The sequence below is a fragment of the Perca fluviatilis genome, chromosome 3, assembly GCF_010015445.1.
Source record: "Perca fluviatilis chromosome 3, GENO_Pfluv_1.0, whole genome shotgun sequence".
Lineage (NCBI taxonomy): Eukaryota > Metazoa > Chordata > Actinopteri > Perciformes > Percidae > Perca > Perca fluviatilis.
In genome coordinates this window covers 46,426,282-46,441,915 of record NC_053114.1, presented here as the reverse complement: position 1 = coordinate 46,441,915, position 15,634 = coordinate 46,426,282, and the positions used below count along the sequence as shown (strand labels likewise).

The following is a 15,634-nucleotide window of genomic DNA, read 5'->3' as shown; positions in this document are numbered from 1 at the left end:
CTTTACTGAGACTATCTTTTCAAAATTAAGAAGGGGCTAGTTTTAGGAAACATTTTAAGCAGATTTTTGCTGAGGTTTTTGTTCACAGAGATGTATAGCTTTGTATGGGTATGTGTACACAAACATGTGTTTTGGCATTTTTGGCACACTTCTACCTCAGCCTACTGCACACAGACACAAGTACTTTTGCATATTCTGCTAAAATAGAGACCAGAATGTGGTGCCATACCAACAATCTCATTCAACCATTTCACAAAATGAGTTGGTCGTGACATGAGTCAGAGGGTATCAGAGGTCATAAATGATGAACCAATCAATCTGCTCTGCTCCTATAGGCACCTTGGTGTGTATATACAACACCTTTGGCTGGAAGGCCCGTGTTGAAAGTGTGTCTTATCATTTAGAGCAGACACTCACAGTGAATCAGAGGGTTTATGTTATACAAGGCTGCATTACAGAGAATTTGAATATGTCAGCAATATCTAAAAACATCTCATTTAATGCTTACTATTCAGGGGAGCACAGATAATATGGTCTGATCAATCTTTATTCTCCATGCCAAGTAGCTCTTATCCTCTGGCAGAAGAAATGGGTACCCTAATGTAAACTAAATAATTCTAAACTATAGCCCTAATTTGGACCTACCTCAATTAAAACTTTAAATAATGTTACTTGAGGCTGCAGGGAATAGCTTCATGATATGATGCATATAGGGTTGTGTGTTGCTCACTGTTTGTGAAAGATGAGCAATAGATTGTGGCTGTGTGATGTGCTTCAATCTGACTACATATCACTTTGTTTATTTTTTTATCGTAAGTATGTCATCTGTATGATAAAACAATATGTCAAGTGTTATTTTTGAAGCATTTTAACTCAAGGCAAATATCCCTCTGGGGACAATAAAGTATAGCTTGCAAAATGGTCCCTATGATATGTGAAAATTAAAACCTTGTCATAGGACTATAGCAAACACATCGTTGGAAAGGTCTCAATCTGGAGAGTAACATATGTCAGTCGGGAGAGCATACATTACTCCTGCTTTGAAATATTGACCTCTGAACCTTGAACCCAGTCCATGTTTGAAGGCTTGTCATTTAGCAACAGAAGGTGCCACACACATACAACCAGCTGTTCTAGAAAGCTCTGGACCTCAGCTATCATGTAGATATGGTCTCCAAAGTTTATCCACTGTAAGCACTGTCAAATATGGTAATAAGCTATTTTCACCTATTTAACAATTCTATTTTTAAAATCTGATGACACCAGCGTGTTCCCCATCCCCAAAAAAACAGGGTGTATCCAAAATTCTACACTATCAACTTCTACTTATGAGAAATATACCAATATATTTAAAAACTACAACTCCCACTATAGACGCGGCCCAGAATCTGTTACAAAGCTTGAGCACTTGTAGTTCTTCCGGGGTGGGTGGGAGGACGTGTTCGGCTCCTGTTTCTGCTGTCGGCCGTGAATCGGCTTCATTCCATTTCAGATTGATGCCGCCAGCTGGCCGGCCGAGCACACAATACATGAGACAAATACATGAAACTGTATTTTATTATTGATGCTATCTTTATTGTTTAACTCCTCAAATACAACATTAGACAAAAACATCAATATTACGAATATTGTTTTTTATCTTTTCTATCCGCCGAGCGGTAATTACAACGTCACTTCCGGAGTCTTCAGCTGATTTTTTTTAAAAATGTTATTACGGTGCATAACTTACTGGAACAAAACTGAGCAACGTGTTGTTGCTGGTGACAAAACTACTGATTATATATATTATATTTATTACATGGCTTGCTTATATTCTAATGTACAATGCGGTCTGTTATTTCCTTGATAACAGACCGTTGCTAAAGTATAACACACCGTTGCAATGCATAGCAGAGCGTTGCCATGGACGCAGTTCTGTTCCCTCTGGAGGAGAGCTATCAATAAATCCGCTGGAAGAAGATTGGCGTCGGGTTCCTGATCACCCCGTTGTTGTTGTATTCGCTATAACAATGATCTACATTATCCCTTACGTACATTGAAGCGATACTGGCGTTATAGACCCGCTGATTGCTGTCTGATTCTGTGAATGAATGCCCGCATTGCATCGTGGGACATCGGCTTTGAATGCGCCCAGCTCGGCTCATATCGTAGCCTACTGTTCTGTCTTATTTACTGTAATATTTCACCGGTAATAAGACCGAAATAATATTATTAAAATAAAGAAATGCATACCATGATAACAGCTAAATACATGTTGAAAGATGTAGCGTTATAGTTTTAAAAATATCAATAAACAACAAAGCAATCCCTGGCCGAAATAGACCGAAATAATAACATTAAAAGAAATGCATATAAACCGTGATAAGATCTGGTGAATAAATGTTGATTAAAACAGCGGTTATTGGGCTAAAAATACCAATAATATCAAAGCTGTATCTAGCTTCTCTGCTGCAGCCGAGTGGCAGAAAGTTTCGTACTGTGATTACGTAAGATGCTTCTCATTGAAATACATTAGTATAAAAAACGTGACCCCAACACGTAAATCTTCACAATAATGTGATAGTATCACGTTCTAATAGATTTAATTTCGTAATGCCATCACGAACTGACGTGAGACTGGGTTGGTTATGTTTGGGATAAAACAGTGAATAGTGATGGCTATGACTGGTTGTCAAACTAGGTAATGAAATATAGTTCAGTGGCATTTATTCTCTGTCTGTTTTTTTACATGCTTTACAAAGACTTTAACCCGAGCCAAGCCATAGAACAACGACAACAATCATATCACATCCGGTATCAGTATCAGAACAATTGTATATATAATCTTTATATACTCAGGTAATCTGATTGCGATGAAGACTGAAGACAAACATGAAGAGAAAGCAGAGTGATACTATTGCTAATGTAGAGCATAAACAGTAGAGGACCAAACACAAACCCTTGTGCTGTCCCCTAAACGTCTGTAAGGATCAGGATGCAGCATTTAAAGGTCCCATGGCATGAAAATTTCACTTTATGAGGTTTTTAAACATTAATATGAGTTCCCCCAGCCTGCCTATGGTCCCAATTGGCTTGAAATGGTGATAGGTGTAAACCGAGCCCTGGGCATCCTGCTCTGCCTTTGAGAAAATGAAAGCTCAGATGAGCTGTTCTGGAATCTTGCTTGTTATGAGGTCATAACAAGCAAAGTTACCTCCCCTTTCTCTGCTTTGCCCGACCAGAGAATTTGGCCAACCCATGAGAGAGAGACATCATGGCTTTCAAATGAGAAAAGTGGCAGTTGGTCAAGGCCACACCCCCACTCTCCACCTTGCCCCTCCCTCTCTCCTCCTCAATAGCTAAAGACACAGAAATGGCACATTCTGAGGAAAGCTCATTGTGGGACTGGCTCTTGTGGCTGTAATTCTGCACCAAGGCTGAATTTCGGGAAAGAGACTTCAGATACAGTATTAGGGGACCACTAAGGTCTATATAAAAGAGACTTCAGATACAGTATTAGGGGACCACTGAGGTCTATATAAAAGCATCCAAAGAGCACCATGTCATCGGACCTTTAAACAAACTAATTCATTGATCTATCCCTACATTCTGCACAATAATATCATTGGAAATTAATAATCAAGGATGGTAGTTGTTGGATCAGTTATTCTCTGATGAGTGACAGTAAAGACTAGGACTGTCAGTCTTCCTCTATAATACTATTCAAATTCCATGATTTATTTTATTTAATATTCCAATAATATTCAAATATGAAATGCTCAAATTCATCCTATTTTAATATTTACGACATTACACAGGCTTATGAATCGCCAATGCCACTATCAGCATACGGTTGTTGTTACACGTTCTGTCCACTAGAGGGACTTCTAACATTACAATACAAACATTTGGAAACAGGTGATTGCTTTCTTATTAACAATATAACAGTGAAACAAAATGAATGACTTTAATTTGTCAACTTTAATGGACATTTTTGATATAAAAAAACAATGACTGCTGAGACGGCATCAATAACTGCACAGCTTCTATTCAACACAACCGATCTTCACAAACTGAAGAAAAACAATTAAAATAAAATGAAGATGCCTAAATCAAAGTGTGTAACATTCACATTCAACATTTCAAACAACATTGGCAGGATTTAATCCCTAAGGTTGTTGGCCAAAATCACAAGACGATCAACATTTTCTGAATCTAGTGCAGAACATTTTTTATTTACTATAATCCCAGCCATGGAGAAAACCCTTTCTGCTCTAACTGAGGTTCCTGGGATGCTCAATAGTGCTGTGCCAGCTGGGCAAGGTGGGGGTACTTTCGACTGTGATGTCTTCCACCATGATAGTTAAAACCATGATACCATGATGAGTTGCCCCATAGCCATGGCTGCTTGCTCCGCAAACACTCATCTCCCCTTTTATTTTCTCACGTACCTCCTGCCGTTGGTCTCGTTCCAAATGAATTAGCCGATGGAAACGCGGCTTGATCGATTGTAGAGGTCCGTATTTATCTTAAATTGAGTGCTGCCGGATCACCTCTGGACAGCTGAAGATGTGACAAAAGTACATACTTCAGGGGGAGTACAGCTGATGCTGTTGGAAATTGGTCGGTGGATAACGCCTTAGTGGCTACTTTGAAAGGCTTAAGCAATGCTCTCACCTTCGAAAATACACACAAACAAAATTAGAATAACTTTATGGCTAGCAGCTTAACGTAACGCAGCTATGCATAGGCTGCTATGCCCTCTACTGTATTATTAATGAAAAAACAAGCCTATTAATTGCTCAATATCACCTGGTTATTACATTTAATGCATACATATATGCTCACCTGCTCCATAAGGGTCCACTCGCTGGTAGTCAACTCGAGATGACCAAGTTTCTTCTCCATGATGACTGCTGCTACCGGAGCTTGTTGCTCAGCTGCCTCACACACCATGTCCTAAGTGCTGTTCCATCGGGTAGCGCAGTCGTTCATTAGCTTCGTAGGTTTAAGACAAAGCAGCTTCTGCTTGTATTCCAAAAGGTAGCTGTCGGTAGCGGATTTGTTAAAATGCAGTGCTGTGGTTTTCAGTCTGCTGATTGGAGTTTCTATAGCTCGCACTGCCAGCCCTTTCTTCACAGCCAGGTTAATGGTGCGTGCCATGCACGGGACATTGATGGCCTGCAGGTGCCTCTTGACAGCGTTGATATAATTAGCCGCATTGTCAGTGGTGATGGAAAGCACTGACGACTAACGTACTCTCTGAGTATGTTTGGGATGCACTCAGCAACATTCTCGGTGGTGTGGCTTTTCTGTGCTTCAGCCATTTTGAGAATTACATCTTTTAATTCCCAGTCATTATCTATAAAATGTGCGATGACTGTCACATATGCCTCTGTGGCAAGTGATGTCCAGCCATCAGGGAAATCTTTTTTCCACTGATCATTTGTCTGATGTTGTCTGATGTTGTATCATAGAGTTTCACAACTCTGTCAGTGATTATTGCGCATCTAGGAACCGTGTACCTTGGCTCAAGCTTGTGAATAAAATCTTTAAATCCAGACCCCTGCGTGATTTTGATCGGTCTCATATCTTTACAGATGAACCGTGTCAGTTTGTCTATAATCGCCTTTTGGCGGGTAGATGGTAAGCCCCGTGATGAGGAGAAAGGCAGAAAATAAGTAATTCTTGCCTGTTTTAGCGGCTGTTCCTCAGACAGAACACCTAGCTTGTCACGGTGTAACGTTGTCAGGTGTGGCCTCAGGTTGTTCGTTGAGGAGTGATATTTCATTCGGATTTTGCATATTCTGCAGATTGCCTTCCACACATCGCTTCTCAAATTGTCAGGAGTGGTGATCTCCATTTAAAAAAAATATACACTACCGGTCACAAGTTTGGGGTCACTTAGAAATTTTCCATTCCACTCCATTATAGACAGAATACCAGCTGAGATCAGTTACATTGTTTTTTAAATCAGGGCAGCAGTTTTCAGATAACATTATGTGCATAATACCAAAAGGGTTCTCGACTGATCTTTAATATCTACATTGCCCATTATCAGCAACTATTCATCCAATGATCCAAAGGCTCATTCTGTTTACTAATCTGATATAATTTCAAAAGGCTAACTGAGAAAACATTGGAGAACCCTTTTGCAATTATATAAGCATATAATGTAATCTGAACACTGCTGCCCTGGTTAAAAAAGCAATGCAACTGATCTCAGCTGGTATTCTTTCTATAATGGAGTGGAATGGACATTTCTAAGTGACCCCAAACTTTTGACCGGTAGTGTATATAAAAAAGCATTATTCGAATAGTAATGTCAGCATTCAAATAGTATTGATTTTTTTTTTATATTCTAATTATATTTGAGTTTTGGAATTTGTTCAAACAGCCCTAATAAAGACCGACTGTTCCCTGCAGCCTGTTCCTGAGAAACGTGTGTACGTTGAAGAAGATGGAGGACATCAGTCGCTCTCCCTGCATCTCTCTGTGCACCTCCATCGTTAAAGGCCTTGGCACCATTCACGCCTACGACAAGACGCGCAACTACACAGAGCGGTGAGACTCAAAGACAGCTCAGAGAAACTCAGCTCTTTTTTACTCACTGAATTCAGTGTTCACTTCCGTTTCAGCCCTCCAAAAGAACTCAGACATATTAGTCAGCATTTTTTACTCCAAAGGGACTCAGACACCTATGTAACAAATGGTTGTGACCACAACACACTTCAGGTAGGTATTGCCCTTTGCCCTTTTGGTATTTTAGCCCTGAGACCCTATCATAAATAGTACTGAGTCTTCTTTCAAGTAAATTAACAATGTGAACAACAAAAACAACTGAGTCCTTTTCTGTTGGTCCAATTGTTGGTTTGGTTCCCTGAATTTGGTTTTACTGAATTCACAAATTTGCTATTTTTATATATTCAGAAATCCCAATAAACAAACAGGAAGTTGATTGTTCAACAAGACTTTCATCTACACCTGTAAACCTTTGTTATGGCGACTCCTTTGCTCATTTTCATATTCCTTTGTCATTGTAGTGGAGATGTGGAGATCCTCACATTCAGTTCAATTATCCAAGATTTATTATGTCTAAATAATTCTCTGTAGCGCCCCCTGCTGGAAATAAACTTGTTGAGCGAGATGGCTGATGTCTTTGACTCGTGCTGTTTGTGTTACAGGTTTAAGAGCCTTTCTGACATCAATGCTAACCACTTCTTACTTTATAACTACGGCCTATTTTGGATCTCCAACATAATGGATACTCTGTATGTCATTATGACGCTGATAGTCGCTCTGCTGGTCGTCTTCATCTCCAACGACATCTGCAGCCCTGCCTTAAAAGCCCTCTCTCTGAATTTCATCTTACAGGTAAAACTGTCTCTCTCTCACAGACAAACACACACACACACTCAAAAACACACACAGACAAACACACAAACACACACACAAAAACACACACAGACAAACACACAAACACACAAACACAGACAGACAAACACACAAACACACACACAAAAACACACACAAACACACACACACACACAAAAACACACACACACACAAACACACACTCACACATACACACACACACAAAAACACACAAACACACACACACGCCGCACACACACACACACACACACACACACAGACAACATAGGAGTTTTAAAAGTAATAAAGTGTGTATCTCTCATCATCTCCATGTGTAGTGTAATTGGTAAATAATAATATTAATGTTTGTGTTTCCAGCTGTCGGCAAACTCTCAGTATCTGATCCTGTCCCTGATTTCGGTTGAAGCGAGGTTCATCTCGGTTGAGCGCCTGCTCGAGTACATCACGGTCAGTTTATAATAGAATCCTAACGACTCCCAATTATTGCTAAAGACTCCCAAATATTCCTAAAGATTCCCAAATATTCCTAAAGACTCCCAAAGATTCCTAAAGACTCCCAGAGATTCTTAAAGACTCCCAAATATTCCTAAAGATTCCCAAATATTCCTAAAGACTCACAAATATTCCTAAAGACTCCCAAAGATTCCTAAAGACTCCCAGAGATTCTTAAAGACTCCCAAATAATCCTAAAGATTCCCAAATATTCCTAAAGACTCTCAAAGATTCCTAAAGACTCCCAGAGATTCTTAAAGACTCCCAAATATTCCTAAAGATTCCCAAATATTCCTAAACACTCACAAACATTCCTAAAGACTCCCAGAGATTCATAAAGACTCAAAAAGACTTCCACACTTTCCCAGAGATGTTGCTGGTCTGCTCTCTGATTTGACACCAAGTGTTGGTTGTGTTTTAGGGCTCGGAGGAGTTGGAGGCACAGCTGAAGGTGGATCCAGTCTCAGAGGACTGGCCTCAGCACGGAGTCATCACCTTCCTGGACTATAAGATGCGCTACAGACAGAACTTACCTGTTGTCCTCAATGGGCTGCAGCTCCACATCAGAGCCGGGGAGAAGATCGGCATTGTGGGAAGGACTGGCTCTGGTAAGAACATGTGTGCAGCGGTGTCACCCTGTTTGGGTCCAATTATAATGAGTAAACATGTGTTTAAAGAACCACAGAAGAGTGAACAAACTGTATACAATCCTAAATTTGATGTGTTGGCATTCAATGTCTGTCTCAGCTGGTTGGCAGCAGGCTGAATCATGGAAACATGGAGGTTTACTCAGGACAGATGCAACATATAGTCCCTCCATTGTGTCCTGGTCTGCTGCTGGGCAATCACCAAGAAACCCAGGATCATGGCAATGATTATTTAAGACTCAAAAAGTACCAAAAAACTCACAATGATTTTCAAAGACTAACAAAGATCCCCAAAGACTAACAATGATCCCCAAAGACTCACAAAGACTTCCAAAGTTTCCTAAAATCTCCAAAAGATTCCAAAATACTCTGAACCCTGAAGGTTGGATCAGGTGTTGTCAGGTGATGAAAGGCTGCAGAGAAAATGTTTGTGTGTACAGGGAAGTCGTCTCTGGCTGTGGCTTTGTTCCGGCTGGTTGAACCGACTGCAGGAAGCATCCTGATAGATGGAGTGGACATCACATCCATCAGCCTGTCTAATCTGCGCACAAAACTGTCCATCATCCCCCAGGACCCCATGCTGTTCACCGGGACTGTCAGGTAACCTCGGCTACCACTATAGCTTTAAATTCTATTACGTAGATTTGGACAAACTTGAAAAATGCACAAGGAATAACCAGAACTACACAGAATTTATGTATTGCAGTTGAGCTGAGACGGGCCGGTTCAGATTGCTGCAACTTTTCCTGCAATGTTATCAAACTGTAGAACTGTTGAATTGGGTTTTAGAGACAACAAACGTTCAATAATCAGTTCCTGCTGAAACGTGTCTGCAGGTACAACCTGGACCCTTTCAACAGACACAGTGATGAGGAGATCTGGGCAGCGCTGGAAAAGACCTACATGAAGGACACAGTATGTTGCGTCATCCAGTTATTTATTAATAATAATATTGTTATAATTATTTTCATTATGGTACCTGTCCACTGGCAGTGTCATTTCCAATCTTGACTCCCAAACCGACACATACAACCTTTTTATTTAAGTTTTAAACACGCAGTTGATGTTGTGAAACGGGGCTAGTTAAGTTTAGGCAACAAAAATACTTAATTAGGGTATGGAAAACATCAGGGATAGGCTTAAACTGATTTATGCAAAACTACTAGACGTCATTGCGTAACAGACTAAAATCTGTGTTTACTTTGACGCTGCTATCCATGCACCTTGTACTGGTATTTATTTGTCCTCGTACTGTCACGGTTGTGTTCCAGTTGGACTGTGTGTAGAACTTGTATGTATTTATGTGTCTTGTATGTGTTTATACTTGCTGCACACCTTTCAGGTACACAAATAAAGTTGAAGTTGTTTATTTCAAAAAGTCACAGTTGACTTTAAGTCTCACTCAGGACACAAAGCCCAGTGTCCTGAGTGAAGATCATTGTGTTGTTTTCAAGTTACATTAAATATAATGGTCAGATGATTCAAATTTCCACCATGGTCAAGGTACGTTTCCACAGGCAGCGTTATTTCCATGAGCGAGCTGATAGGCCAAGTTTGGTTGTGATGAAGCTGCTCAGATTCTAAAGAGAGGAAAACAAGTTAAAGATCTTTATCGGTGAAGATTTTACAAACGTTAGTAAGCGTTTTTTTTTTTTTTTTTTTTGTAAGGGGGGGGGGGGTGTTTTTTGGGGGGGGGTGGTTTTTTTTTTTTTTTTTTTTTGGGGGGGGTGAGTTTGGAGAGATGGAGCATCGAGTTTTATGCTCCTGATTTACATAAAGTTGAATCCAGGCTACTTTATGTAAATCAGGGGCGTCCGGCTCGACTCTGTTAGGTGGGAATGACTATCAGAACCCAAATGCAGACAGCAGATAGTACTCAGCGCCAGGAGAGTAAATTATAACAAGGTTTATTAGAATGTACTCAAGTGTTCAAAGATCCGAAGTAATCCAGGAAAGAGCAGGGAGGGACAGGCTGGTAGTGGGATCCAGGGAATGGGATTTCTGGCCTTGAGGGAGTCCAATACGGGTCCTTGGCAGGAGTGGAGTGGTGGCAGGAGTCAGGTCCAAATGGCAAGCTGATAACAAAAGAAACAGGATTAGAGATTGAAACATAGGGCTATAGAACTAACTAACAAAAGTTGGCTGGAACGAGACTAAAGGGCCGTCCACACCAAGAACGATAACTATGAATATAAAGTAGAGATGGTCCGATACCATTTTTTGCTTCCCGATACCGATATCTGAACTTGCGTATCGGCCGATACCGAGTACCGATCCGATATCAGCGTGTCATATATTTTATTATGTTTTAACAACTGTATACTACTATCTCTGTATGGATGTGATATGATTTCTATCTTTGTTTTCTTGTTTGGCTCAGGTTAAACTCTTTGTGAAACATGAACAAACACAAACAAAGAATGCCCCAGAACTTTCTTTTATAGTTATAACGGAAAAAGAACATAAATAAACTACTTTAACGTAGATTTTCTTTAGGACTTTATTATGCGGTATCGTATCGGTGCATAAACTCCAGTACTTTCCGATACCGATACCAGCGTTTTAGGCAGTATCGGAGCCGATCGGTATCGGAACATCTCTAATATAAAGTTTTAAAATCCGTTCTAACTCTAGTGGTCGGTGGAGTCCACACCACAACTACGACATTATCTGATTGGATGAACAGCTATTCCTTGTGATGTGTTTGTGTCTGATTGGATAACAGCTGTTCCGTTCCATGTCTGCTCAGATTTGTGGTCTGGAGAGGAAGCTGCAGGCTGAGCTGGCGGACAATGGAGGAAACTTTTCCGTAGGACAGAGACAGCTGATCAGTCTGAGCCGAGCACTGCTACGAAACTCCAAGGTCTGTCTGTCTGTCTGTCTGTCTGTCTGTCTGTCTGCCTGTCTTTCTATCTGTCTGTCTGTCTGTCTGTCTGCCTGTCTGTTCGTCTAAGGGCCATTTCACAGTCACCCTAGTCGAGCTTGCGCACACCAATGTGACGTCAAAGCGACGTAGATCTCGCTGGCGCAGCAGGATTGTTAGTGCCCGACCAGAGGTATTTTTTTCAGCAGCGCGCAACAAAGCGGAAACAGGATGCGTGACCGAGCTCGAGGGCAACGTGCTGCCAGGACTCTCAGAGTGACTGCAAGTCTCTCTTGTAAACTTACTGGGTTAAGATGAGTTCTTTAATGGTGAATGAAAAGCTTGATCCCACCAAGTAGCTCATCCAATCAGATCGAAGCATTGACATCAATGCTGCTGCCAGTTCTGCCGTTGTTTACCTTTTTCTTCTTCTTCTAGTCCGTAGAAAGATCAAAGTCGGTAGCCTTTCCTCATTAGCGCCAGAGAAGACTGCAACTAGTTTCGCGACCACCACGCGGGTATAAACAGTTAGGGCGCTCCCATGACGTCACACTGGTGGTCAACAGGTCGGCTGCGGCGAGTATACCCCATGATTTACTAATTGTTTACCTGTCTGTCCCTCAGATCATCCTATTGGACGAGGCGACAGCGTCTATCGATGCAGAGACCGATGCTCTGGTCCAGATCACCATCAGAGAGGCGTTCAGACGCAGCACGGTGCTCACCATCGCTCACCGCATCCACACGGTGCTGCAGGCCGACCGCATCCTCGTCCTTAACCACGGACAGGTGAGTCCCTCAGAGTCGGATGGTACAGATTTTACAGATGTTACAGATGTTTCTGTCTTTGTAGTCTTGCATTGGCAGACCCTCCTCCACAGTGCAGCGGAGGAAGGTCTGGCTAGTCCACACAGCATTCATTGATGGGAGAAAAATGTGCTCTGGTTTATTGGCATTTCTTTAATAATTAAAGATGCCCTGCTACGCAAAACCGTTTTTACATGTATTTTTTTTAATCTGTTAGGCCCATATATGTGTTTGTGTTATGTGGTGAATGTGAAAATGAACTGCTACCTCCTCTGTCAGCTCTAGCCACTGAACAGAAATAAGAGGAGAAATCAGACCAATTACAACAGCTGGTCAGTCTGACCAGTGTGTTGTTTGAGCTCATTACTATTCATGAGCTCACCCAGTTGCACTGGGCAAAGGATGCTGATAGCCAGGCTCTCATTGGCTAGATGTTAACTAACGGTTACATAACCTTCAAAACGAGCCAAAGTTTAAGCTTCGTGGCCGTCAATACTTAAAGTTAACCATGGAGCAATCCCTGAAGTGGACTGTTGAGGATATAGACTACTGTCTTTGTAACAGTGAAATAGAACAGAACATATCGTAATTGTCATTGTACGTGTACAACTAAATTGGATGCATTCCTTTCAGTCCAAAACATCAACAAAAGTGTAAAACAAGTGAATAAAGATATATAAAAGAGCCTCTAAAGGATCATAAAAATATATAAAAGAGGTAGGTTTAGTTTTTTTAAGAAAGTAAAAACAGAAAATACAGGCATACCATACAAACAAGACATTCACTGCACGATTCATCCTTAAAACTCAGTGACGTGTTAAGTGCAGTTATGTCTTTTGGAATAAACTACTACGATGTTTCTACATCGGTTTGTTCATGTTTTAATTTTCCTGAAAAGTCTGCAGCAGTTCAAACCAGGTGTCCTTGGTCACATGGATCTTTCAGTACAGTTTACTCTGGGTTTTTAAAAAAAGATGTCTCTGTAACAGTCTGTGTGTGTGTCTGTGTCTATGTCCGAGTCTCTGTCTCTGTCTCTGTGTCTGTGTCTGTGTCTGTGTCTCTGTCCGTGTCCGTGTCCGTGTCTGTGTCTGTCTGTGTCCGTGTCTCTGTTTTTGTCTGTTGTCCTGTAGGTCGTGGAGTTTGATCATCCAGATGTGTTGAAACAAAGACCAGACTCGCTGTTTGCCTCTCTTTTAACGGCTTCCAACACTGTGGCGTTCTGATGTCGTTAAACCCACCACAGTGACCTCAGAGGACTTTACAGCAGTTGAAATCACGGAGGTTTCTGCAGCATTGAAAAGCCTCACCAATGTTTACAAGGTTCTTCCTCCTTTCTTCTTCCGGGACATGAACACCCATTTCCTGGGTGAAAGTCTGTTTTTATTTAATTATGGCACTGACAGTAATAAATACGTACAATAAATGCAGAACAGGCTGAGTCATCTCCATGATACCTTTATATCTGGCTTTTATTGCGAGAAGGGAAAATATCTTTTGTGTTGTCAGTCTTACAGATCAATGGCCCACCTAAATGTGGACTATAACAATCTGGCTAAGACTCTTGATATGCATCAATGTTCTCCCAGACTTGTTTGATGTCTCACCAAACCAGATTTAAAGATGCAGTAGGTAAGTCTTATAAAACTAACTTTCTGTCATATTTGCTGAAACTGACCCCATGTTCCAGTAGAACTACATGAATTATGTAAAATAAAAAAAACAGCTCCTCTGGCACCACCTACAGCCTGTAGTGCCATTGGCAAAATTCCACCGCTCCCGGTTGATTTTCTCCAATCAGGGCCACAGAGGGGGTCTATCTGCCTGTCAATCACTGCGCGCGCACGCATTACCGCATATAAGGACTGTCCCTCCCCCTCCCCGCCACGAGAGCGCTGCAGAAAGGTTTCCCAAAACTCCGGTGAATATTGGAGAGGCTTTTCAGAGGTGGCGTGAGCTCCGGGATTTTAAACATCTGAAGAACAATGCAGATGTAGCCACATTTCCTCTCAACAGGTAACATAATTACGATGAATGATTTATCTTTCACTTGGTTATTAGTAGTCAAAAGTCCACAAAGCTAGGTTGGTGAGGATGATAGTAACGTTTGCACAGTGGTTGGTCTGATATGATGCTGAAATGGCTAACGGTAGCCTGCTAGTTAGCATCATTTTACTGTTGGTGAGTAAAGTTAACGTTGTGTTAGTGTTTAGTTATTGAACATGTTGTCTGACATGCCGGCATTTCTGTCAAACTCTGTTGTGTGGGAGGGGCTTAGGAGACGGTTTGGGCTGCAGCAGAAAGGGGGGAGGGACTGAGAAGTTGTCGATGTTCAAATTTGTTGGCGAAGTCCTGCATCTTCACAATCTTACCTACTGCAGCTTTAATCGAAGCACACACTCTTTTTCTAATATTTGGAGGCTTTCTAATATTATCGGCACTCACACTTTTGAGTTTGGACAGCATTGGATATTAATAATCTGTGATTTAAACTACGCTCAATAAAGGTTGAGAAAAATACAAACGTTGGCCCTTCGGTGTCTACCCTTCACAATAAAACCCTGAGTATTGCGCAAAGAGGAGACCCACTAAAAAGGCTTTTTTTTTTGCCAACACTAGATATCAAACAAAAGCCAGACACTTTATTATTCATCTGAGCTTTTTTGTCCGCAGTTTTGTTACAAAAGAGGAAGCTACTGTCGCTTCAATAAAAACATATGTGACACGTGGAGTTGTGTGTGTGTGTGTTTGTCTATCTCAGTGTGAGTGTGTGTATGTGTATGTGTATGTGTGTGTGTGTGTGTGTGTGTGTGTGTGTGTGTGTGTGCGTTGGGATGGCCAAAAAGAGGCTAAACAATTTGCAAAGTACTGTGCAATATCTGCTATTATTGGCAGCCGCCACATATGGTGGAGACGCTGCTACTTATACCCTTAAGAAGTGAGTATTGTGCTACTTATACCCTTCAGAACTGAGTGTTGTGCTACTTGTACCCTTAAGAACTGAGCATTGTGTGTATTAACTGATATTGTGAAGATCTGCTGCGTGCCACTGGTCCATAAGTTTGTGTATGTATTGTACTGCATCGGTATTATTTGTGTCCCTGTACTATTTTTCTTCATGTGGACATAATGTTAGGTGTAGCAGGGAGGAGTAGGGAATAGTGGACCCAAAATGCAGAGGCAGGCAGGCAGGCAGGAGAATGTAGAGGTGGAGGGTTTAATAGTCCATAAAAAACAAGAGCAAAAAACCGGACACCGGGAGACGCGACAGGAACACACAAACACAAACAATGATCTGACACTGGACAAGGGGAACACCAAGACTAAATACACAGACTAAAGAGATAACACAAGACAGGTGACACAAGGGCTGGGAAACAGGTGAAACACATTAGGCAGGGCAGAGCAATCAACAAAAGGAGGGAAACACAAGACAGGAAGTAAAGTGGACAAG

The 15,634-nt window shown here is 41.3% G+C and overlaps 1 protein-coding gene across 1 annotated transcript in view; it reads left to right on the top strand.

Annotated features, from left to right (window-relative positions):
* LOC120555469 (multidrug resistance-associated protein 9-like) overlaps positions 1 to 13,803 on the top strand; it is a 41,375-nt gene extending 27,572 nt beyond the window's left edge. The window contains exons 21-29 of the mRNA XM_039794162.1: positions 6,406 to 6,543; positions 7,164 to 7,353; positions 7,732 to 7,821; positions 8,288 to 8,474; positions 8,954 to 9,113; positions 9,350 to 9,428; positions 11,263 to 11,376; positions 12,001 to 12,165; positions 13,314 to 13,803. Of these exons, the coding sequence (XP_039650096.1) occupies positions 6,406 to 6,543; positions 7,164 to 7,353; positions 7,732 to 7,821; positions 8,288 to 8,474; positions 8,954 to 9,113; positions 9,350 to 9,428; positions 11,263 to 11,376; positions 12,001 to 12,165; positions 13,314 to 13,406 (1,216 nt within the window). The 3' untranslated portion in view covers positions 13,407 to 13,803. The remainder of the gene's footprint in view (positions 1 to 6,405; positions 6,544 to 7,163; positions 7,354 to 7,731; positions 7,822 to 8,287; positions 8,475 to 8,953; positions 9,114 to 9,349; positions 9,429 to 11,262; positions 11,377 to 12,000; positions 12,166 to 13,313) is intronic.
* The last annotated feature ends 1,831 nt before the right edge of the window (positions 13,804 to 15,634 follow it).